Here is a 27,526-nt window from a genome sequence, read left to right on the forward strand (position 1 = left end):
CCGTTTTAAAGCAGGTTAAATCAGTTAGTTCTAGTGATAGTAATCCGTCATCGGTGTTTAAGAGGAATCAAACAGAGAAACAAGTTAAGGGTAGCTTACAGGGTAGGGCTAATCTTAGGTCCCCTTCTCAAGTTAGGTATGCATGGTTTCATAATAGATGTGTCAGTGATAAGTCAGGTTTACATTTTTCAAGAGTAGTCTGCCCTTGGTACGGGACCGGGCGCACTTGTAACTCTCACCGACGGATGTATGCAACAGCAACATCTTCGGTCTTCGGAATCGTGATCTCCGAAGTTTGTCCGAAATTTCCCCGAAGTAAGGCGCCAATCTCTACCAGAGTTGTCGTGAATGTAGCAGAGCGCATGGAACCACCACCGTTTCGCGCATGTCTGAAAAATACAAGAAAATGGCCGGTTACTTGAATCTGGATTCAACAGAACAGCATTCAATAAAGGATTTCACAGAATCTAAGGAAGAAAACACTGCCCAAAAAAATCTTGAAGTTATCATCACCGATCCCGAGTTAGCTCGTTTTATTAACCTCGAAATCCATAATAGCAATGCTGAAGACGGAACTTGTTTTAACGATGCATTCATTACTTTAAAATCAACGCATGATTTGAGGAGGAAGAGAGCTGGTTTTATCACTGGGCGTCCAAAATGCCAAGTGGTTGAAATGAAGAACATTCTAGATACGAACATTCTCGATGTGTTCCTGGCAGGAGGAGTAAATGCCATCGAAAAATACGCCGAACCAGTTTGTCAATCTTTCTTGGTGTTGTTGAATTTTCTGAAGGGTAAGTTTATGATTATATAATACTCATTGTATTTTCACGCGTACGTGAGTCACAAATTGTAACACAGTGTATAAATCGAAACAGAATGCAGGTTACAATCACTTTGTAGTAGAAGTGGAAAAATGCATGGCCAGACCGGAGTTCGAACCCGGGACCTCCGAACACTAGCCGGATGCTCTACCAATTGAGCTACCTGGTTGCCGACGATCGGCCCAGTCCAGTTCCGCTACAACTTAATTAGTCTGTAATACACTGATTCTGATAACCTTTTTTGTTGGTCATCGGGTGAGTGTCAGATCACAGGGGCATGTCTTAGTATTCTTATATTAAGAAATAGCAAGAAATACCTATATATAAGGAATATAAAACTTCATGTAGACATGCCCCTGTGGTTGGATCAATTAAGTCAGCTACATGTACATGCATTCGTGCCTATCAAAACTGTATTTTGCTTTGCGCAAAATCAGTTTTCTTAATTGAATACTGTAGGTGTGAAGGAACCGGGAAAAACATTCCTGTTGAGAGCACAAGTTTACTATGGTAAAGTGAAGCCCATGTAAATTGAACGGCGGTTCACTTTACCATTATGGTGAAGTGAACCCTCCCATGGTAAAGTGATGCATTTCACTAATTCACTTTTTTTTTTACCAATCTTTTAAAATTACATTGGATAATTCCTCTAAACACATTAACACTCACAAAATGTCAGGGGTAAGGAAATTAGTGAAAATAGTGAAATGCTTTACTTTACCATGGCCATGGTATTGGTAAAGTGAAGTGCCGAGGCTGCCTCACCCTAAATTTCCTGACAGAAAAGACAAGCAAGTGTGAATATATTAAGGGTAAGAATGATACCAGCAAATAATGGTGGATGTTGTAGAAACAGGTTTGTCGAAAAACAAAAGGTAACATCAATATTTAACAAAACATTACAACAGTTAGAGTGTTTCTGATGTCGGATCTATAGTACTCGTTATGACTAGTAGTGACAGCTGCAGTTAGACGTGAGCTTATATACAAATGTATATATGCTGTGTGGCATTGTCTGTTATGGTCAGTCTGTCTGTCAAGCATCAACTTTTCAATTTGAACAACTTCTCAATAACCAAGAGACCCAGAGGCATGATATTTTACTTATATTATGCTGGAATGAAAGGTTACCAAGTGTGTTAAAATGAATGACTTTGACCTTCATTCAAGGTCACGGGGGCCAAATAGACTAAAATTTGTAAACAGCTTCCTCTCAATAACCAAGAAACCTAGAGACATGATATTAGGCCTGATAAGGTACAGTCAGTCCATTCATATAACAATAGATTTTCAAGACAAGTTTCTTCTAAAGAAAGTTGTCAAATGTGATCAAGTATATAGTATTTTATATATAGAGACAAAAAGCAGTAAATCGATTACAATTTGAAAACCTCAGAACCAAAATATTCTGGCCAGGGAAAGTAATTCACAGGAATCTTATATACCTCACAATGTTGTTTTATCAAGACACATGACGGACATCACGCAGGGATTTTTGGTAACCAAATAGATTTTCAAGAAAAACTATCTGTAATGTAATATATGGGCCATTTACAGAAATTGATTTCAAAGGATTTTTCTGAATTATGAATGATTCAAATATTTCCGTTATTATTATCGGGGACCAATGATGGTTTTATATGCATCTGATGAACTGCCTGGTGCGTGACAAACAGTGTGTGACCGATTGCTTCAGCATGCAGTATTGATAAAAGCGATGGTCCTGTGGCCCTAGACCACCAAAATATTGGAAGGATCGCCAAGATTGTCTAGGCTAAAGTGGTCTGTTGGACCACCTAAAACTCTAAACAAGACTTAAGTTTTTATCAGGCTGGTTTTGTTAAATTATGTAATTGCCTTAAAATTAATTCCTATAGGTAGCAGTGTACAGTAAAAATGCCAAATTCTGAAAAATATTGCACATGTTTTAGATATGTAAACATTGCCAGTTAACCTTACATATAACCTCTAATAAAGTATATATATTTGAAATCTGTACAACATTTGCAATTTTAATAGAGCTCTGAAGGATAAGTAAACTGATATTTTCTGTGATTTTTAGAGCTGTGAATACCATGGTAACAGCTTAAAAAATTCTCAAAAATTGCAAAATATTATGATATTTGACCCAAAATGGCACAATTCTCTACACAATTTTTTTTCTGAAACCTATTTAAAATTAAATATCTCTATCCCAAAGACAGAATTAATCTTGTTTGGAAATATGTTGTAAATTAAGTTTTTCCGTTATCTCACCTTTTCTGTGGGCTTCCATTTTGCGCTGTAGGCAAAACTAAATTTCCTGTGTAAACACACGTTCGGAAAATCCGGATATTTAAAATCCGGAACCAATTTATTGATTTTTGTTTTAATAAATGTGAAGCCTGTATGTACTACTTCATACTGAATATACCAATTATAGTGTACATTTATTTTTTCAATTTTTATGCATATCATAATACAGGAGTTATTTGCTTAACAAAAAAATTGCCCATGGCCAGGCTGTCTTACTGTGGTGTGCTACCATAAGGAAACATCATTTACAGTTTTTAGCTCACCTACCTGAAGGGCAAGTGAGCTTATACTGTAGCGCGGCTGTCCTTCCGTCTGTCCTCCACTAAGTTTTCTTCACTTTTCTCAGTCATGCTTCAAGGTATTGTCAGTGAAAGTTGGTACGTATGCTACAGATCAAGTTCAACTTCTGGTTGACTAATTTTTTAAAAGAGTTATGCCCCTTTCCGGTACTAGGGAACATGTATAGCTTAGCAATACTTTCAGAATGCTTGTTGGCATGATCACTTGCTTATAAAATATATTTTAATGAGAGTGATCAATTAATTGGTTTATGTTGGCATCATTAACTTCTTAGGGTTTGATGTCATCTTCGCTAGCCAAGGCTTCTGATTACGTTACACTCCCCGAACCCTTGGCGGATACATATAGTCGTGTACAAACCGTCGCGCCCTGGAATCCCAGGGCAACCAATCAAATCGCGTTTTACATTCAGGCTAGGTCTCGCATTAAACAAAAACTGCGGCACCCAGTACAGAACTACATTGTCGACTATGTCATGGCATTTAGCCTAAATACAGAGACGTACAATCATTGGGGAAACATTCACAGTGTTTGATCAATTTATATAAGTCATTGATCACACATCTCATCGAAATTGACACAAGTCTACATGTGTGTCTGTAAACATCACCGATGAAGTACATTGGTAACGCTCATTTTAATTGGTCGAAAATTTCATGAATAAAGGGTGGTAATTTCGAATCTCCGCAAGAGGGCCAGAACTGACGACTATATCCGCCAAGGGTTCGTGGAGTGTAACTTAATCAGAAGCCTTGGCTAGCGAAGATGGATGTATGCAATGTACATATATATATACATGTAGTTTTAACAATGCAATTCCATTTAGCTCTATTGTCATGTTACCTATTTTAAAACTTATTGAACTTGTTCTACGATACCTTAAGATATTCATGAATGGATCCATTTTCTCCCTGCACACATCAACAAATGCTGACACTATTTTGTTTTGGCGGGAAATTAGGAGTCATGCGATTTATAGGTGCCAGTAGTATTCCACTTGATTTTGTTTTTCAGTGCTTTTTTTAGCTGATGATTCCAGCTACTTATGAATTTTTTAAACACTAGTATATAACTGGATCGAGTTTCAAACACCAGCTTTGAAACATGATATTCAACTTCAAATGCACTGACTAGAATTCCACTAAATCCATGGAATTAAATTATTTTCAATGGAACTTCAACTGATCAATAGAAATCCACTGAAATTCACTGGAATTTGGTATTCACATGGAATCCACTGGATTTTTAGTGGAATAACACTGGATCCGTGGAATTAAGGGGTCAATTTAAGAGGAAATACTGGAAAAAATAATATCTTTTAATTATCCTGATATGTTTTAATCTCTATAAATAAACTTTTTTTTTCCCTTTCAGATATGAAAAATCATGAAAGTGCCATTGGGAAAATTCTAGACGCCATTCCAAAAAATGCCACGAAGGAGACACGGATTACGGCTGGATTGGCACATCACCTGTTTTCCCAATTGGTACCAAATAAAATGTATGAGGTTGACAAGTATGCAAAGCAGCTTCCAAAAACATGTGCCTGTGGCTGCAATGAAGACATTTGTAGAGGAGACACTTCATTAGGTGAGCCCAATTGTCTTTACTTGTAAGCCTCCTGTTTATAGGCCGCCAATAGCAAGTTTGTTGCAGAGTAGGCCGCCAATAGCAAGTTTGTTGCAGAGTAGGCCGCCAATAGCAAGTTTGTTGCAGAGTAGGCCGCCAATAGCAAGTTTGTTGCAGAGTAGGCCGCCAATAGCAAGTTTGTTGCAGAGTAGGCCGCCAATAGCAAGTTTGTTGCAGAGTAGGCCGCCAATAGCAAGTTTGTTGCAGAGTAGGCCGCCAATAGCAAGTTTGTTGCAGAGTAGGCCGCCAATAGCAAGTTTGTTGCAGAGTAGGCCGCCAATAGCAAGTTTGTTGCAGAGTAGGCCGCCAATAGCAAGTTTGTTGCAGAGTAGGCCGCCAATAGCAAGTTTGTTGCAGAGTAGGCCGCCAATAGCAAGTTTGTTGCAGAGTAGGCTGCCAATAGCAAGTTTGTTGCAGAGTAGGCTGCCAATAGCAAGTTTGTTGCAGAGTAGGCCGCCAATAGCAAGTTTCTTGCAGGGCTTTTTCTCTTTGAATTTGGAAGGGGCCTGTATATAGACTTATTACCTTATGTTTGGGAAGAAATCATGTGAATTTGGAAGGGGCTTATATATAGACAACTTCCACAATTATCATATCAGGGTATTAGGCTGACCATCACTGAGCCATTGCAACATTCTTTTTCTAAGAACACAGATGTGGTGTAGCGGTATAAGCTGCAGGTATTTCTGGCTTGGCGATTGGGTGCCGTAGATCGTGAGTTCGAGGCCCGGTCGTGCACGAGTCAAAAAGTTGTCTTCCTTCATCATTTGTGTTGCTTATATATATTTAGCTTTAAGCTTATTATCTTATGTTTGGGAAGAAATCATGTGAATTTGGAAAATAATTTCACAGCAAAATCAGGGAAGGTTTGAAGAACAATGCAAAAGGAATAAAGGTTCCAGCTGGTTCATGATTATAAGATACTCTTAACACTAGCTGCATTCAACTGACTGTATATATATAAAGGGTAACCTGCCATTGAAAAAGCACATGAAAAGTTTCCAATACTTGAAGAAAAGCACACACTATGGCTGCTCTGCCAATTTAACATTTCGGTGCTTCTTGATGATTATTTTGTTCAGTTTTCGACTAAATTTATTATCATATACTCTATTTATTTGTTTATGTAAAATAAAATGTTCTAATTATTTTTCGGGTACAGTGCACTCTGTCAAAATTCAACTCTGTCTAATCCGAATATTTGCCTAAACAGGCTGAATAAATTGGTAAATAAGTCATTAAATTCCCTTTATTTACAGCAAATTTATCCAGGTGACCATTGATACAGACATGTACAGGCCCTTTGGGTCTCATATATTACTTTGATAATCCTTGTATGTATGTTTTTTTTTAATTAAACAGGATCAAGAAGAACATGGCATGGCCAAGTTGATGTCATGGTAAATCATACAATTGCAGTGGTGATTCAGAACATTAAAACAAATGTTGATGATGATGATAGTGGTGATGATGAGGAAGACACAGATGCAAATGAACCTGCAAGGAAGCAAAGAAAGCTAGAAACAGACAAAAGTTGTGACATGTGTGTCGAAATTAAAGGCAACAGAAGATATGAAAGTGTTCTTCTGGATGTGAAAGTCTTGAATCAAATCTTAGCTGAAGCTATAACAAATGGGTTTGCTCAAGTTAACAAAAACAACAATACATTATCACATTTCTTAATTCCAACGTTTGGTGTCACATCTGATCATGTGACTGTTTGTCTGTATGACCCTGAAAATGACTGTTTATTGCACATCGATGATGAACTTGAACTGTGGCTTGACAAGGGTACCCGTCGCAATCTAGACCCGGAAACCATAGTTATTATTTGGCTTTTCTTGAATTTCACTGTTCTTACCAAGAAAAATTTGGCTACAACAAAGCTTCATAAATCAGGATTTCAGGAAAGTTTAAAGGAAAATCTTATGTATTACAGAGAGACAAAAGCAAAGGAAAAAATTGCTCCACAAACAATTGAGGCAAGACCATGGAAAAAAATTACAAAAGAATTTGTACACCCTTAAACTTAATCATAAACATTGTGTTTGATATTGACTTTCAACTTGTCGTATGTATATTGGAAATGTATCTAAATTGATAATGAACTGACTATTTATTTCTTCACATTCATCATTCAGTGTTAAATGAAACTCAAGCATTTAAGATTCATTGTTTTACATTTATGTGATGCTGATGTACCATTTACTTAAATATTGATTAAAATGTTAATTATCTTATTAATTAAAAGGTTAATCATTAATGTTTAAAGTACAATACAGATTAATAGTAGTCTTTACCGATTAAGCTGCTCAGCTACCCACAATTGCAAATGAGCTGTTTGTAGCATGATTGAATGAAGCGCTACCAAATCTGTTTTTAAAGGATGAAATAGGCCTAAAGCATTCATCTGCTTCCTGTTGTTTTTCATATATATTGATTTTAAAAAAAATCACATATGCAACTCATGAATTCAGTTTTTTTTAAAAAACTTTTGGTGCTTCACCCAAGCATGCTAAAAGCCAAATATCAAGTTTCTGGACCTTTCAATTTTTGAGAAGTTTTTTAAGAAATAGCCTATATGCTATAGCTATCTGACCCAGGTGATCTTGAATGTATGTCAATTAAAAGGTCATCCATATGAACAGACTTGGTAGCCCTTCATCCGACCATGCACCAGGACCAATATCAGGTCTGTAATTGTAGTATCTCGGTTATTGGGAAGTCACCTTAGGTTAAGCCTATTTGACCCCTATGACCCGGGATATATGACCCGTGACCTTGAATGCAAGTCAAGGTCATCAATTTGATTTACATATGATAATGCTTCAGGACCAAATGCCAGGTACCTGACCATCTCTGTTGAGAATTTGTTTAAAGACTATACCCTATCTGATCCCTTTGAACTTGAATGTGGGTCAAGGTCATTCTTTTGAACAAACTTGATATTTATCACCTCCACATCCTACATACCCAATATTATATCAGGTCTTAATGACCTTTTCGCTACTGAGAAGAAGTCGTTAAGATATTTGAGTAAGGTAACATCTTCATTGTGGACACTTCAAGAGGAAGCTATTTGTGAACAAGATCAATGTCTTTGAAGGGGATATCTGAAATAGTAAGATCTGTGTAGGAGACATTTGAGTTGGTTAAGTCATTGTTTGGAAAATTTGGCTAAAATATTTGTAACAAACACTTGCAAAGGTAAGATATATTTGGATCACTTCAGTAGGCAATATCTTTGTAAGAAACACTTTAGCAAATTAAATCTTTGTTTTGGGGACTCGAGTAGATAAGAACTTAAATGGGTCACATGTCAGTTGGTAAGATATTTGTAAGGGACACTTGAGAAAATAAGATCTTAGTTGATGACTCTTGAATATGCACACTGTCTGTAGAAGACTGTTGACTAGTTAACATCTTTGAAGGGAACTTGAGTTGGTAAGATCTTTGTTTGGAACATTTGACTAGTAAAGATCTTTGTAGTGAACATATCGTGATCAGTTGGTAAGATCAATGAAATGGAAGCTTGAATTGGTAAGATTTCTGTTGAGGGCACTATGAGTAGTTTAAATCTTTGTTACTTTTGACTATTTAGGATCTCTGTTTGGAGTATGTAAGATCATTGTTGGGCACACCATAGTAGGTAAAGGCCCTATCAATTCAGGTGTGCCTGGCAAAAATCTCACCACACTTGGATAAACTGTATATATACAGAAGTTTTACTTTCTGAAGTATCCACTGTACTCATAATTCTATGTCCCTATGAAGATCATGCCAACTTACATACCCCAAACAAAGATCATGCAAACTCACATGTCCCTTACAAAAAATATTGCCAACTCAATCATGCCCCTACACAGATCTTGCTACCAAACATGCTTCAAACATAAATTTTGGCAACTCGCATTTCCCCGACAAAATTATTGCAAACTCATACATGCCCCCTACAAAGATCTTATCAACACACGTCCCCTACATAGGTCTTACCAACACACCTGTCCCCTATAAAGATCTTACCAAACTCACATATCACCTATAAAGATCTTACCAAATCACATGTCCCCTACAAAGATCTTACCAAACTCACATATCACCTATAAAGATCTTACCAAACTCACATATCACCTATAAAGATCTTACCAAACTCACATATCACCTATAAAGATCTGACCAAATCACATGCCCCCTACAAAGATCTTACCAAACACACATATCACCTATAAAGATCTGACCAAATTACATGACCCCTACAAAGATCTTACCAATGGACATGTCCCCTATAAAGATCTTACCAAACTCACATATCACCTATAAAGATCTGACCAAATCACATGCCCCCTACAAAGATCCCACCAACTCAAATGTTCCCTTCAAATATCTTACCAACTTACATGACCCCTACAAAGATCTTATCAAATGACATGTCCCCTACAAAGATCTTATCAACTTACATGACCCCTACAAAGATCTTATCAACTCACATGTCCCCTACAAAGATCTTACAAGCTCACATGCCCCCTACAAAGATCTTACAAACTCACATGTCCCCTTCAAAGATCTAACCAACACACCTGACCCCTACAAAGATCTTACAAGCTCACATGCCCCCTACAAAGGTCTTACAAACTCACATAACCCCTACAAAGATCTTACCAACTCACATGTCCCTACAAAAATCTCCCCAAACTCAAATATCACCTATAAAGATCTTACCAACCGAAATTTTCCCTATAAAGATCTTGCAAACTCACATATTACCTATAAAGATCTTACCAAATCATGTCCCCTACAAAGATCTTACCAAACCACATATCACCTATAAAGATCTTCCCAAATCAGATGTCCCCTACAAAGATCTTACCAACACACCTGTACCCTATAAAGATCTTGACAGCTAAAATGTTCTCTGTAAGATCTTACAAACTCACATGTCCACTACAAAGATCTTACAAATGCACATGTACCCTACAAAGATCTTATCAACTGTCATGTCCCATACAAAGATCTTATCAACTTACATAACCCCTACAAAGATCTTACCAACTCACATGTCCACTACAAAGATCTATACAATAATGAAATATGCAAAACTTGGGACCATCTGTTGATGGATTGCTAAATACTGATGTTCTTTTCATTTTGAATTCTATCAATATTGATTAAGATTTGAATATTGGATAGGAAAAACTTTAAATTTTACAATCATACATCGACATATAATTCAAGGGTACAGTTTGTCACCACTAGATCATGACAGCTATACAGTCTGATGTCACCAGCATATGACAACTGTACAAATTATGTCACCAGAACATGGCACCTGTACAAACATATGTCACCAGAAGATGACACCTGTACAAGCTTACGTCACCAGGACACGACACCTGTACAAACTTATGTCACCAGGACACGACACCTGTACAAACATACATGTATGTCACCAGCACATGGCACCTGTACAAGCTAGAGCTGTTGCAAGGATTCCTGTCAAATATCCCCCGCAATTTCCATGAGTTAATGGACGTCTGAAACTGTTAAAGTCGGAGGCTAACTAAGATTGCATGTGCATGTAGCTGTGTTCAGTTATTATAAATGGCCATAGGTCTTTGAAAAGGAATGAAAAGGTAAAGTTACTGCAGGGAACACATCTCAATATTTCAACCAAAATTTTCAGAAGATATGTTGCGAACTAAGGGAATGCATAGCAAGAAAAAAAATGTATTCAGTTTTACTAAAAGGGTCATAGCCTAACTCTCAGAAATACGTGCAAAATGTAAAATCCTTTCAGGGGGCACATCACGATATTGTAATATTTTTTTGTAGTAGCCATTCCTACAAAATTGGCTGAAGTTGTTAGCTGAGTATATGCATAGCCGGACAAAGTTAATCTTCAGTGCTATTTTGTATACACAATAATTCTACGGAAGCGGATGTGTCGCCTGCACAGGAAGATATATCACACGGAAACTAATTTGTTCTTTATTAACCATGGACATTTAACGTTCGAGACTGAACAACAGGAAAGGAAGGTCTATATGAAGTTTGGGTTTGATCAGGCTAACAAAACATGAGTTATCACATGGAACATAATTTTCTATTTTTAGTAACAGTGAACTGACCTTTAACGTTCGGGACTGAGCAACACTCTCGTTGAAGCACTTTTGGTGAGGAAGGTCTATATGAAGTTTGGGTTTGATCAGCCCATGGAAACGAGTTATCACATGGAAAGTAATTTTCTATTTTTAGTAACAGTGAACTTGACCTTTGACCATCGGTGCTTAAAAAGAAATCCCAAGCAGGCACCTTTGGTAAGGAAGGTCTGTATGAGGTTTGGGGCTGGTCAGCTAATTAGGAAACTTCGAGGTATCACATGGAAACCTCTTGTGCAGACGACGTCGACACAGTGATGCCTATACATACATGTAATTATGTCTCACGCATTCGAAAAAAGTGACATAACTCTTTAACAAGAGGTCCACCATTTAATGATCTGCATTTAGTGATTTAATGATCTCAAATTTAATTTGTAAATATGTTAATATGCCATCTTGTTGTAATGTTTACGTACATCCTATCAGGAAAGGGCTTTATATAAGTTGTATAACTTGTGCCCAATCCCTTTATAAAATTCAGTTACAAATAAAAATGTGTTTAAATCAAAATGGTCTGCATGTATATCAGTTAAATAAATCATTAAGCAATTACGGAATACTGCATAACAAATATCAAAAGCATGTCTCTCGGAAAGACAGTGATGAGCACAAGTAAATCGTGGTGCAATTTGTATACTTCTCGTAGAATATGTTTTACGGAAATATGCTGTACATAGAAGACCCAATTAAGTTTTAACGTTAAAACTACAAATTTATGAATTTGTTTATCATCGTGAATGAATACGAAAATATCAGGTTGGGTACAGCGTTTTATTATCTGTGTCAGGAAGGTATATAATCATACATTAGCATTGGTGTAAATTTTATTTTAAATAACAAATCTAGATTATTTCCTTTCAAATGGATCTGCATGAGAACATGTATAATGATACGAGACTTGGGAGGTTGTATTTATATTAACAAATACAATATAATGATCGTTGAATACCACTAAAAGGATGATAAACGTGAGGTCCATAAATAATATATGACATACAAGCAATGTACTTCAAGCAATTCATAAGTAAATTATTCAAAATGTAATTTAAGAATTACATTAATGTGAATTACATTAATTGCATTCCCCCTCCATGTACACTTTACTTGAAAGTAACATGTAATTGAAGGAATAATAAACTAGTTTCATTAAATTATGAATACCATTGTACATCCAATTACATGGATAATCTGTAATTAATCAGATTGTAATAATTGCAATTCAAAATCGACAATAGCATTTTTCAAATCCTACTTAAACGACTTTTGGGGGCGGCCTGTTAAACCATCTACGAAAACGGTCCTTATGGGAAACCAAAAACAACCTTGATTTCATCAGTATGTTTTGTGAAGATAAAATTAATTTTACAGATATCCTTGCGATTTATGTTATACACATTACCCAAGCACACACAGAAGTTTCTTTCTCAATTAAAAACGCAAAGTAAATTTGGTTTGATCAGCCCTAGGAAACTTGAATTATCACATGGAAAGTAATTTTCTATTTTTAGTAACAATGAACTTGACCTTTGACCCTCGGTACTTACAAGCAATTCCAAGCAAACACTTTTGGTAAGGAAGGTCTGTATGAATTTTGGGTTTGGTTAGCCCAAGAATACTAGAGTTATCACATGGAAAGTAATTTTCTATTTTAGTAACAATGAACTAGACCTTTGACCCTCGGTACTTAAAAGCCATCCCAAGCAAGCATTTTTAGGTCATCTGACCCGAAGGGTCAGGATGACCTATAGCCATCGTGCTTCGTCCGTCGTCGTCCGCCGTGCGCCGTGCGCCGTGCGCCGTCCGCCGTCCGTAAACTTTTCACATTTCAATCTTCTTCTCAAGTTCCACCAGTGGGATTAAGCTGAAACTTGCCAGAAATGATCCTGAGATGGTCCTGACCAAGTGTTGTTATTTTTCGGGTCGGTCCGAAATCCAAGATGGCCGCCATAGCTGCCATTTTGAAAACATATTTTAAACTTCTTCTAAAGTTCCACCAGTGCTGTTGGGCTGAAACTTGCCAGAAATGATCCTGATATGATCCCGACCAATTGTTGTTATTTTTCGGGTTGGTCCGAAATCCAAGATGGCCGCCATAGCCGCCATCTTGAAAAACACATTTTTAACTTCTTCTCAAGTTCTACCAGTGCTATTGAGCTGAAACTTGCCTGAAATGATCCTGATATGATCCCAACCAAGTGTTGTTATTTTTCGGGTCGGTCCGAAATCCAAGATGGCCGCCATAGCCGCCATCTTGAAAAACACATTTTAAACTTCTTCTCAAGTTCTACCAGTGCTGTTGGGCTGAAACTTACCAGAAATGATCCTGAGATGATCCCCACCAAGTGTTGTTATTTTTCGGGTCGATCCGAAATCCAAGATGGCCACCATAGCCGCCATCTTGAAAAACACATTTTAAACTTCTTCTCAAGTTCTACCAGTGCTGTGGGGCTGAAACTTACCAGAAATGATCCTGAGATGATCCCCACCAAGTGTTGTTATTTTTCAGGTCGATCTGAAATTCAAGATGGCCACCATAGCCGCCATCTTGAAAAACACATTTTAAACTTCTTCTCAAGTTCCACCAGTGCTGTTGGGCTGAAACTTGCCTGAAATGATCCTGATATGATCCCGACCAAGTGTTGTTATTTTTCGGGTCGGTCCGAAAATCCAAGATGGCCGCCATAACCGCCATCTTGAAAAATACATTTTAAACTTCTTCTCAAGTTCCAGCTGTGCTGTTTGGCTGAAACTTGCCAGAAATGATCCTGAGATGATCCCCACCAATTGTTGTTATTTTTCGGGCCGATCCGAAATCCAAGATGGCCGCCATAGCCACCATCTTTAAAAACACATTTTAAACTTCTCAAGTTCCACCAGTACTGTTTGGCTGAAACTTGCCTGAAATGTTCCTGATATGAGTCCGACCAAGTGTTGTTATTTTTTGGATTGGTCTGAAATCCAAGATGGCCGCCATGTCCGCCATCTTGAAAAACACATTTAAAACTTCTTCTCCAGTTCCATTGGTGCCATTGAGCTGGAAATGGGTGAGGATGTCGAGGAAGGCGAGCCAACATAGTGTTGTTATTTTTTTGGCCTCGAAAAACTTTGACATGGCAGCAATGGCGGCCATTTTGTAACATGATTGCGCAATCATGGTTTTCCTGAACAACACCTATTTCAAACTTCTTCTCAAATTCCACCTGTGGGATTCAGCTCTAACTTACCAGAAATGACCCTGAGATGGTCCAGACCAAGTGTTGTTATTTATTGGGTCGGTCAGAAAGCCAAGATGGCCACCATGGCCAACAGTGCCACTATATACTTGCTAGAGAGAATACATACTACAATAATATAAGGGTTTTAATTTAGAGTCAGATGACCGTTAAGGCCCCTGGGCCTCTTGTTGGTAAGGTCTGTATGCAGTTTGGGGCTGGTCAGCTAATTAGGAAACTTCGAGTTATCACATGGAAACCTCTTGTGCAGACGACGTCGACACAGTGATGCCTATACATACATGTAATTATGTCTCGTGCATTCGAAAAAAGTGACATAACTCTTTAACAAGAGGTCCACCATTTAATGATCTGCATTTAGTGATTTAATGATCTCAAATTTAATTTGTAAATATGTAAATATGCCATCTTGTAATGTTTACGTACATCCTATCAGGAAAGGGCTTTATATAAGTTGTATAACTTGTGCCCAATCCCTTTATAAAATTCAGTTACAAATAAAAATGTGTTTAAATCAAAATGGTCTGCATGTATATCAGTTAAATAAATCATTAAGCAATTACGGAATACTGCATAACAGATATCAAAAACATGCCTCTCGGAAAGACAGTGATGAGCACAAGTAAATCGTGGTGCAATGTGTATACTTCTCGTAGAATATTTTTTACGGAAATATGCTGTACATAGAAGACCCAATTAAGTGTTAACGTTAAAACTACAAATTTATGAATTTGTTTATCATCGTGAAGGAATACGTAAATATAAGTTTGGGTGCAGAAGTAAAAGAAAGTATAGGAGCGTCAATGAGCTATTAAATGGGCGTTCTTCCCTTTGAATAAAGTTTAGGTCATCAAAATTTAACTTACTGGGAAATATGTATTTTTTTCCAAATAATAAAAGTTATAATCTTTATATTAATAAGGCAGTTTTTATCTCAAGATAAACCAAATTTTCGAGTATCAAGTCCTGAAAATTCTTAATTCGACCCGAAGTATCACTAATTACAGCAAAACATAGTGTTTTGTATACGATACACGCCTTTTCCTTGTACATTTTGGCGTTACTTTCATTACTTGTAGGCACAAACGCTCGTATAATAATCGTTCTGAGGTAGATTTCATCAATAGAAATTGTGGATGTTTCTGATGAGCGAACGAAAGAATGTCCCTTTAAGCAGTACACAGTGGTAGTTGCAAAAATGTCAAGTCAAGGGTCGAGTATACTCTGTTGCTATTAAACTATAGTTATGTACAATTGAATACCGTCCATAAGAAATCTCGTGCACTCTCATAATTATAGCCAAACTGGAGTGATTAATATAAGTTGAAATGACAAGATTCGTAACTTGAGTATAGAATTTGATTAAATGTGTTTTCGCGTTTCAAATATAAACGTATTTTTTAAAGTCGAGGACAGGAATAAGAGTTATATCCCTTATAACAGATGAGAATAACGAGAAAACATATAAAAATGACGCAAAAATCAAGGTAAAGTATATTTGAGTAAGGTTTTTAATTTAAAGTTTCTTTTATTTTGCTTTATTTTGTTTAACGTCCTATTAGCAGCCAGGGTCATTTAAAGACGTGCCCGGTTTTGTAGTTGGCGGAAAGCCGGAGTACCTGGAAATAAGAAATATCTTTAAAAAGATAAACGGCATAGTTTAAATGCTGGTGATTTAATATAAAACTGCTGGTGAAATAAATGAAATGAACTAATGTGTTTCAGCACAGATAACAAAATGATATCAGTTTGAATCATTTTGGTGATAATACCATGCGCGTAGCCAAGTTATTTTGTATGTGTATATGCAGAGAAATGAAATGAGGGGTGAATGAGTACCGTATTATGATATACAGTTAAGTGTTTGGACAATTTAAGTCCGTCATTTAACGATGTCCGAATAGTTACGTTGTCCTGTTTTCTTGAAACGACGAGCCTTGTACAGCATTTAGAATGATACCTTGTTTTGACTTTACCTTATTGTGCACGCTTGGAACACGTTTACATAATGTTCAATAACCATACATACATAACCATAGTCCATTGGGCAAAGCAATACATTTGCTGTGGGAAGGGCTGTAAAAGAAAGAAATCAAGACCAAAAACCTGAGATCAACCTTGTATTTAAGTCGCGTCATCGTAACACGACGTTTTGGGATGATCATTTCGACAATGGGTGATGTTTTCATGACGGTATGTGTAGGTAAAATACATTTATATATAAAAATACAGTTGTAGTTATAAAAGTTCCAGTAAAGTCGAATTGAATTTAATATAAATGCATTTTTCAACTGTACCGGTGGTTATAACATAGCACGACATGTGTTCTAGAGTTAAGTTAAAAGTTGGATTTATAATGATTAGCATTATACTCAGATAGGGGTTGATTGACGAGGATTAAAGTCCTTGTTCCGGTTATAGCAGAGCCTAGGACACTCTCTCAGATACAGGCCAGAGTTCAGAAACTTAACTACCAGGGAACTGTATTCATGTGACAACCCAGGCTTTTTTAAGTTTCATAAAATTTTATTCAATATTTACAGATAAAAACGTCATTCAATAATTGGAAAGTAATATGGAATCAACATTGTAATTATTATCAATATATAACTCATTTAAAAAAACAAACAACATTTTAAATAAATAAATAAAGCACAAAACCATCGATGTAATCATAAAAGAAACAGATCGGATACCAGTTTACCCTCTTGGATGGAGCAAAATATATTTGTAGTACACCAGTACTCAGAGAAAATCATCTGAAGAAACGGGAAAAATCAGATTGCATACGCATACAGATGTTGTTAAGAAAATGGCAGACAAGAGAATTAGAAGTAGCTTTGACTTTTGGTACAATTTCTTGGAACAACGGATAAACCAAATCGATGATAGGGATTCTGCCATTAAATACAGAACAAGAGACTTTAATTTTAGAGTGAGACCCACAGGGGCATGAAAACGCCAAAGCTCTGAATCAGTAGGGACCTTTCCATCTGAAATCTGGTGTACCCAAGAATTAATTAATGCAACTAAAGGTTGAATAAAGGAGCATTCATAAAATAAGTGCGAAATGGTTTCAAAACCATCACAAAATGTACAATTTTTCGACGCATCGACACCAAATTTGTACATGCGAAAATTAACAGGTAATATTTCATGAACAATTTTAAAAACTACATCCCTAGAGCGGGTATCCAAAAACTTGTTGCATACATTCAGAAAAACAGACTTGAAGTCAACTAATGGAAAAAGTCTTATAACACGTGGTGCCTTAACAATGCCAGACAATATTTGTAAATAAAAATCTTTAGCCGACGATGACTCAAAATTACTATCCGGAAAATCCGTTTTATACTTTTTGAACAGTTCATACATACAAGTATAAAAAGGGGGACACCACTCACTATGAGGGAAATTATTATCAAAAGAATAAAAATCACGAAACTGAATAGAGAGCCAATACATAGTAAAAAATCTCCACTTGGCTTCAGACTGTTCACAAACAAATTTTTGACAGTGCCTCAGCCGAATAGCTTGTAGTTTTACATTAATATTAACAATAGAGAGTTCACCACTAGCAGGATAACCATAAGCTACGGAGCGCGCAAGTGGCTCCGCCCTGGAATTCCACAGAAATCTAAACAGCGTTCTCTGATAAAGTGCCAAATAATGCCTAGGCATTGTGACAATAGTACCAACATACCAAATCTTACTGCACGCAAGGACCTTTATAATAATTGATTTTTGTGTCAAAGATAAATTTCGCATTTTCCATAAATCTAAGGTCCTTGAAAATTTTATAAAAACCGGCTGCCAAATCTCGTCAGGGGTAATATTATTACCTACCAAAACCCCACAAATTTTATGCTTCTCTATCCAGCTTTTGCCAAAAGCATGATCAGAAGGAGATTTCCACTTCCCCAACCAAATTCCCTTAGATTTTAGCCTATTCTTGACAACCCAGGCAAGCCAGGAAAATCACACTTGGTCTCGCTTGGAAACGTTAATCCCACTATTTAGCAGCCTTGATATATAAGGCAAAACATTCGTGACAGCGTTGGTGTGCAAACCTAATGATTTAAAAATGCAATAATTTACTAATTTCATTGAAGATCTGACAAAGGGTACATATATGTAATCAAAATTTGTACATTTGAAAATTAGATTTTTGTGTCTATCTGCGTTCAGAAAGCTGTGTTTTATTATATTCAATAACATTCCTAAGCATACGTATAGTAACGTTCACCTAACGTTTGAAAGCAAACGATTTCCTTAAAAGTTTTGATTCATTTCTGCATCTTACCAACTGTCATGTAGTGAGGACAATTTCAATAGTGAATTTTGTACTCTATGCTCATATATAACTCCGGATCTGTTCTTTTGGTTAATATTTTATAATTCATTTTAAGATTAACAGTAACAAATATGTAAATCAGACTTTACCCTGGTTTCCGGTTGTAAGTAGTTCTTTATAGGAATGGCACCAAAGGGAGGATGGTTGGCTAGATCAGATCCCAGAAAAAAATAAATGTTATTATGCCCAAATTTTAAATCATATTTAAATGAGATATTATCTCCAATTTTCACTATTCGCTCATTCACTATATGTACGTTTAACAATAGATGATAGAGGCGCTTATTTTACTTTTCTTAATTGAGAAAGTATCAGATTATTTGTTCTGCAAGTTTCGTGCAATTTGTGCCGAAATACACACACATATTTGAAAAAAAATGTTTCTCGTTGTGTATAATTGTTATAATGGAATGAGTTAAATTATAATTCTATGTTGTATTGTGTTTCGGCATATTATCGTGATAACATATCTTATACGAGATATAACAATGCTATATAGTTTACATTCAGCACGTATCTAAATATAGCTGTTAGATTGTCTGACATGTGTAAAAGAGTTTTCAGATACCCCTTTTCCTCGTGGAATCAATTGAACTCTACTTTTACCTGAAATGGTTTTACATGTACGTCTAACTGCAAAAAAAAAAAAAAAAAAAAAAAATACGTGTACTTGAGACATATTTAAAAATATAATCTGTTTAGTATAAAAAAGATAATCTGAATTGTATAAAATAAATATGTATTATAAAAGGGAATGGTAGGAGAGATAAACAGAAGAAAATTAGGAGAATTTAGAAAATAATTTGCTCTATTTTGAAGGTACAATACCAAATAGACTGATTGATCAAGACAAGAGAGGTGGAGGACGCCAAACCGGAATCAAGTTAGTAATTATTTAGTAGAGTAAAATTACAAAAAAAATATTATTGAATTATTCTATTTTTTTCTTTTAATTTAAGATTCAAAGCTCATTTTAAACTTATCGAAACACTTTTAAGTTTATATTAAGTTTTTAAGTCTCTATTAGTATATATATCTGGCATCTTTTTTATTTGACAAGTAGTTTTGAAATTGTTTGGATTTATTTCCATTTTCCCCATATTTTGTGTCAATATCCATATGGATAGACGTACAAAGCTGCAACGGAAATGATTTAAAGGGCGTGTTATTCTCTTAAAACAAACGATAAAAAAACAGCTTCAGGCCGAACTGTTTTTATATCCATATGACGCATTGAATTATTATTTTAGATATATTTTATACACTAGTATATCACAAGAAAGATATTTTGCATATTTATCGGATATTCATTACAGCACTTAAAAATAAGGTCAAGATTTTTTTTTTTTTAAATCAATAATGAAAACACAGTTAAATAATAGAACCCAGGGTCCGGAAAGTTGAGGATTTTATTTTACTTCTGTGAATTTTTCATTTCTAGATAGCAAAGTGTCTGCTTTGCCAACCTTATATATCACAATCGGCTTAGTATCCAAGAGCGTCTACACAGATTTCCCTGTAAGTTATCCACTGCAGATCATTTTACAAAAGTGTTTCAAGTTATGGTCGACCTAGTTATCTGATTTGAAACTCTATTTTTTATCGTTGACGTTTGAAAGTCTACCTTTTGGTTTTTCCTGGTAGACCTGTTTTGCTATTACACAGTTCTTATTTTTTTGCACTCGCGAAGTCTCTGTTTGAACTTTGCTTCATATTTTTGCCGTTATCTGTCGCTTAAAAGTGAAAGTCATGATTTCGAATGATTTCCTTTAATCTATTCAAGTATATGTCACTATCATTAACTTCTTTCAGTTCGTCACCGATTTCAATTTTTTTCTCACATTTTTTTAACATTTGAAATAGCATTTACATTACATAAAATGTGTTTATTACGCTGAAACAACAAACCACATATTTTACACTGGTGCAACAAACCACATATTTTACACTGGTGCAACAAACCACATATTTTACACTGGTGCTACAAACCACATATTTTACACTGGTGCAACAAACAACATATTTTACACTGATACAATTAGCCACATATTTTACGCTGGTGCAACAAACCACATATTTTACACTGATCCAACAAACCACATATTTTAAACTGGTGCAACAAACCACATATTTTACACTGGTGCAACAAACCACATATTTTACACTGATCCAACAAACCACATATTTTAAACTGGTGCAACAAACCACATATTTTACACTGGTGCAACAAACCACATATTTTACACTGATACAATTAGCCACATATTTTACACTGGTACAACAAACCACATATTTTACACTGGTGTAACAAACCACATATTTTATTTCCCCCCAGCAAAGAATAATTGACTGCCAGGATGGGGATACCTGGGTTCAGCCCCTGTCACAATAGGTGTCCATGTTCTTAATACTGAAACCAGTTGTATTGTTGTAGAGAAAACAATCAAATACCATTAACATTGAAATGAAACCATTACCCCAACACCTAATATATTAAACAAGAAAAAAGATACAAGCATATTTACAAAAAGAGCCGTGAAAAAAAAACTTGGATATTTGGACCAGATGTTCAGGAAAAGTAAGCGTCATTTGTTTCATCGATGAATGACACACGGCATTTGAAATAGACTGTTATGTCATGTTCTCAACTTATTTTCCTGTAATTGAGTCAGATCTGCATGTTTACTGTTTACGCAGAAATGTCCTTCGATAATCAGCTCTTTTAGTCATTTCTGTACAAAGTACGGAGCATTCTTTACTAGATCTTCCTTAAATAAAGTACTGTATTTAATTTGAGCTGTGGATTTTGGTTTCATATTTACTTCGGAGACTTAATACTGTTCAAACATGTTTAAAGGGAATTGTCTGCCGAATGTACTCAACACTGCCATACGAAGTTATACACATGTACAAGACTATTCAAATCGAAAAACATTAAATGATTTATCTGAGCAACTTGGTTAATATAGTAATTAAAGGTACTCTATAATGTCAACTTAAAGATAAAACATATTAATTTATACAATAAGATTTTTTTTCAACATGGAATGTCCACATTAATAGTTCATAGGTGGTCATATGTTTTACGAAGGCACATCATGCGGAAGTCTAATCATTTAAGCTATCAAATACTTACCCAAATTATATTTATAAGTGTCCTTATCTGAGCAATTTAATTCCAAATATGGTTTCACAGGTTGATGCCAGCTTATAACATGCTTGCTACAGCGCAACATTATATCCATTTCATTCTGTGGAATATACACATGAAATTGAAAATTTCTAAATAGCTAATACATGCATAATGATCGGAACAGATTTTATCTCAATATTTCTGCAGTATTTAATATTTATCCCAAGCTATCATCAAATACCACAGTTAATAAATTGTGGATGCGTGCATTTGTAAAAGGAGCGGTGTAGCGGTTTTTCGTCTCAAACTGACAGCTTAGCATATTACACACGGATTCGATGATCTCGGGTCAGTCAGGTTCTAAGATTCTGAGTCATAATTTATAAGTGAAGTCTGGCAAATAAACACAAACTCGAGAGATATTAAGTTAAGGTGGTTTTATTAAAATTAAAAAAAAATATCTACCAGAACTGGTCTACCGACGCGCACTCCGACACACGCCCACGGCGAAGCTACGCGGCATGCATATTTACATGAATAATACAAGTGCTTACGTAATTATAGTTAAATGGCTAAACGATCGATCTCCAATAAAATATACCACAATATTACCTCTGATTTAAAACCCTAAATGTCTTTTCAAGTACGCCACGGAATATTACCGATAAAATACACTGCTCAATACCTAACAGAATTGTGTCTAAAAGTCCCCTGCATAACCATCTATAACTATTCCTATGAAAGCCAAACCAGTCTTGTTGGGACTTTTATTCACGAGTTGGGAACGATGAGAGGAGCCAGGCAGTATCTGACGAACTATATAGGTGTATTGTCGGTCAAGAATGACCTGCCGCGTTGACCATTCGTGAAATATTCAAAGTGGGTGATCCTATTTGTGCATAAGCATGACAGCCTGTTATTGGTGTTTCGGTACATCGAATACATAACGCACGTGGTCACGTTGTTGAGTGACTTGGCTGTAAAATGATATCTCAAATGCGAAATTGCATATTGTATCCTTATTTACAAATTAACATACAAGTGATCTGGGGCCACTGACAGCGAAAAGTGGGATGCCTTACAAAACTATGTAATATACTGTAATTAAGCTTATTGCACTCAATATGCTCGTACACACAGGTAAAATTAAACAATAGATCACAATTGTAGCAATGTGGTCGTTGATTAGTATAGTCTGACAGAATGACCTGTCGTGTTAAGTTTTGACTAGCATATTGATGTCTATAGCCATTTAAGGGGAAAAGTGCTTTGTATATATACATTTATATCTGTAAGTTGTTTAAAATGTAACAAATCTTATCATCAGCTACATCATTTGTATTTATAGAGACCAACCAACCAATTGTTTTCCCATAGACTTTAGTGTTCACGTTTTGGATTATTTCATTCAAATTCTTGAATTCAATATGACAATTATGGCTATAACACCTTATCAAAAAAAAAAAAAAAAAAAAAAAGCTCATCTCCAGGGTAGCCATTTTTAATATAGGTGAATTTCGCAGTAAAAATTCTCAAAAATCTTAAATGTTTACCTGTTTATCATTATTACCTGAACTTTTGGGGGGAAAATCAATCGGACTTGAAAATTTTATAAATTTATATAAACATTTCTCATTGATAGTTACCTATCAGGCTACATATCTATTTTCAAACTTCATAACATACTGGCCAATCAGTGGCTGCCAGTCATTTTATCTTTGCATGGCTCAACTTTCTATATACAGGGGCTGTTCCAAAAACATATTTTTTTTCAATTGGTTGGTTGTTCCCTTATACTGGTCTAGATTTCGCGATACAACTGTTAACATGTCAACAATTGATCACATAGTTACTTGAATATGTATAAACCATACATCAAAAATTAATGATACAATCCCTGTGTTGTCAATATAAAATTGTAACAAAACCGAATGGTCCAAAACAGCACCCTGCTGGACACAGTAGTATTCCTAATCAATATGTTTTGTTAACACGCATGTGCACAAATGGAACTACGACTTTTGAATATTCTACGGAAAGGTCAACGCGACAGGTCATTCTCGTTTGACTATATATTGAACAATAGAGTATGGTGAGTGGACAGTCATCACTAATCCATAGAGTTTGTAAATTTTCTCAACGTTTACACATTAAACCATTCAAAGGGTCAAAGTACTTCACATTACAGACCGTCCCTTAATGCTCAGGCATGCTGTGATAAATTGAAGTGTTATTCTATTGTTTCATGCATACAGTTTTATATATTTTTTTATTAAGAGTATATATATACTAGTTGTGTTGATAAAATGTTGTTGAGTTTCATGTTAAATTATATCAAAGTTCCATTGCTATACAATCGGATGTTGTTTATTGAATTTTTCCTCATTAAAATTGTAGTGTTGTATTACATTATTGCACGGATTTGCTGCGTTGAATGAAAACGTGACTGTCTAAAGCGTAGCACGCCAATGTAATATACTTTATCTACATAACTTCTATTCATGACTCGTATATAGCATTAAGACTATAATGGAACTTCGTCCTTAATAAAAACACGACACCTTATCACACGCTGATTTTTGCTCCGATCTATTTGCCGACGTTTAATCTGACCTGATTCTGACAAGATTTACAGGTAAAAAACTCTTCACAAAACAGATAACTTCATGTAGCTAAAATGTGTAGATTGCCGAAGCCAGCATACTAAATTTCAAATTGAAATAAAAATATATACATTTCTGAAGTGAGAAAAATTTGCTGAATATTTTTTTTTATTAAATGAGACCATATAATTTTGTTCATGAAAAGATGTCGTGTCAGATTATAATTCTCAATGGTTTCTGAAGTATTAGCAGTTATGCAATCGTTTAACTTGTTACTTTTTCTTTGAGGAAATATGTCTACCAGAAGCAACATCACAACACATTGTGAAATAGAGGGAAACGTTGGAGGAAGAAGAATAAATCGTGTTAAAAGTGAACGAACATTTTGAACACCATGATAGTGAACGCATCAGGTAGGATTCAGATTTCAGTTTTTATTTCTCTCTCTGACATACAGAGTATATGACAAGAGATCATGCTCACTATACATCAAATTCATGAACACGGGTAGGAGACAATTACAAAGCCTACCAAAGGCTGTCGTGGAAGCGACTAAACGGCCTATAGTGAAGTAAACTACCCGATGAAAGGCTTATTTATCAAAATAACAATGTATACAAGGTAATATACCTTGAAAACAGAGATGTTAAAAGTTGTTCCTTGCGCAATTAGGTGTTTGCAGTAAAAATATCCTTTGTGCATCATAACTCAACACTACGAAGCTTAATTCTTTTACGTGAAATTAAAAAGTATACTACAATTAGAAGATTTGGATTTCAAATCAGGAGGGATTATACCGAACATTTATTTTATAGAAATATGAAAAATAAATAAATAAGTAATTATAACCAATGACAACATCATCAACATCAAAAAAGAAAGGAAAAGAACAACACTGAACGATAATAGAAGTAAGAAAAAAACAAACGAACATGATAATATATTGGCTAAAATTGTTATATCTATCAAACAACGCCGAGACTTCGTAAATAACAATTGATCTAAAATTATTGATTATTAGAATGAATTCAATAAAGATATAATACCAGCGCTGGAGATATATTGCCAGAGTATAGCAGAATCCAGAAAGTGTACTGGTAGCCAATCTCAAAATCTATCTGCGAAATTAAAGAATTGAAAATGCATGATGATTCTTAATGATAACAAAATAAAACATACTTTTTATCGAAATACATCAAATTGTTTTTTTCCATTTAAATGTTTTAAGTTAAACGTAGATATAAAAAAAATGAAGCCTCCAAAAACGAATTCAGACAAACAATTTTAGCAGTCATATTTTGTTTTATTGATTCTCTTGTGGTTGAACTAGCCATAAATGGACAAAAACTCTTACATGAAATTAAGAAATACAATGTTTTGTTTTTCAGGTACAGAATAAGCATGTCACAAAATAATAATTTCTCACCAAATACACCACTCCCCTTTTGTTTTCTTAGTATTTTTAAGAAAGGGTAATATTTAAGCATATTTTGGATTTTTTTGTAAAATGATTTATTCGAACAATCGTCTTTTATCGTTAAATCTTAAATTCTTCATGGCCGGCCTAGATAATTATTGAAATAATAATAATTAATAAATTCCATCAACAGCAAAATTTTAATGGCAGGTGTATGTAGGTAACTTCCTTAGATTCAGATACCCTACAGAGAGATATTTAAACAAATTAACTAATTGACGCTTTTTCATGAAGATGGATCGGTGTTAAGGTAACAATAACACATTTACTTCAAATATAGAATACAATATTTGTTGATATGCATGCATGATAATGTAATATTAATTCATACGTAGATGCTAGAATTACCATATTCGGCATTTGATAGATTTATAATTTATTGATATTCGGATGTTAGATTAACCGCTTTCAGTATTTGATAGATTTATAATTTATTGATACTCAGATTTTAGAATCAACACTTTCAGCATCTGATATATCTAATATTAATTAGTACTTTGATGCTAGACTTATCCCTTTCATCTGATATATTTAATATTTATTGGTACTCGGATGATTTTCCACTTTCAGCATTTGATAATTTGACATCAATTAATTCTCGAATGTTAGACCTACAACTTTCAGCATTTGATATATTTAATATTTATTAACGCTCGGATGCTAGAATTACTACATTCAGTATTTTATAGATTTGATATATATTAATACTCAGATGTTAGACTTTTCACTTTCAACATCTGATATATTTAATATTGATTAATAAACGTATGCTAGAATTACTACTCTCAGCATTTGTTTAGCATTGTTACCTAGAATATATATTCTCTTGATCAATCCTAACTAGCGGAATGTAATCGATTTAAATCTGATATCGCTTGTACTGTATAATATCAATGAGAACATCAACCTGTATATATTGGAATGGACATTTTAATGGACTTTGCTCTTCGTCGCGTGTATGTTTAACACGTGTGTAAGATAAAATACAAAGTATTGAGTTTAAAATAAACGCTGTCGGCCGTTTCATGGTTAAAAAGTCCCACTTTGAGACCGAGCAATTAGACTAGATCGTGTCAATTACATGTCAGAACTATACCGTTTTAAACATTATATCGATGATCATGGGTTATATGTATATTAAACCAGCACTCGAGATTCAGTCAGCTAAGGTCAGGTTTAAAGAGTATATCAACACTGTCGGCTATTTATAAACCCGTTCTACACGATCTCGCTATTGGAAACCAACAGAGCAAAACGAGCAGGGTACCCTACGGGTATGAACATGTAGAAATTTAAATATCATTGAAAGGAAAATTAAGAATGAACAAGTTAGTCATTTCGCTGGTGAAGAATAAAATCTTCTTCATAATAAAATGTTATTACATTCATGATTTGATTTTATTAAGTGCAATTGATACACTGGAAATGGAATTAGGTCATGGGTAGATTTCCCCCAAAGTGCCCCTCCCGTCACTTATATTCAAAATCTGACTGGCATATCCTCGTGTGTATTACTT

At 35.1% G+C, this 27,526-nt stretch overlaps 1 protein-coding gene across 1 annotated transcript; it reads left to right on the plus strand.

Moving 5' to 3' along the window:
• Positions 1–357: 357 nt before the first annotated feature.
• On the plus strand, positions 358–7,295 carry LOC117329815 (the record flags this gene model as incomplete). The annotated part of the gene is given in 3 exon segments (XM_033887967.1): positions 358–797; positions 4,797–5,012; positions 6,414–7,295. Coding segments are annotated over 3 exon segments (1,293 nt in total). The 3' UTR covers positions 7,079–7,295.
• Between the last annotated feature and the right edge of the window lie 20,231 nt (positions 7,296–27,526).

Source organism: Pecten maximus, chromosome 6 (genome assembly GCF_902652985.1).
Source record: "Pecten maximus chromosome 6, xPecMax1.1, whole genome shotgun sequence".
NCBI lineage: Eukaryota > Metazoa > Mollusca > Bivalvia > Pectinida > Pectinidae > Pecten > Pecten maximus.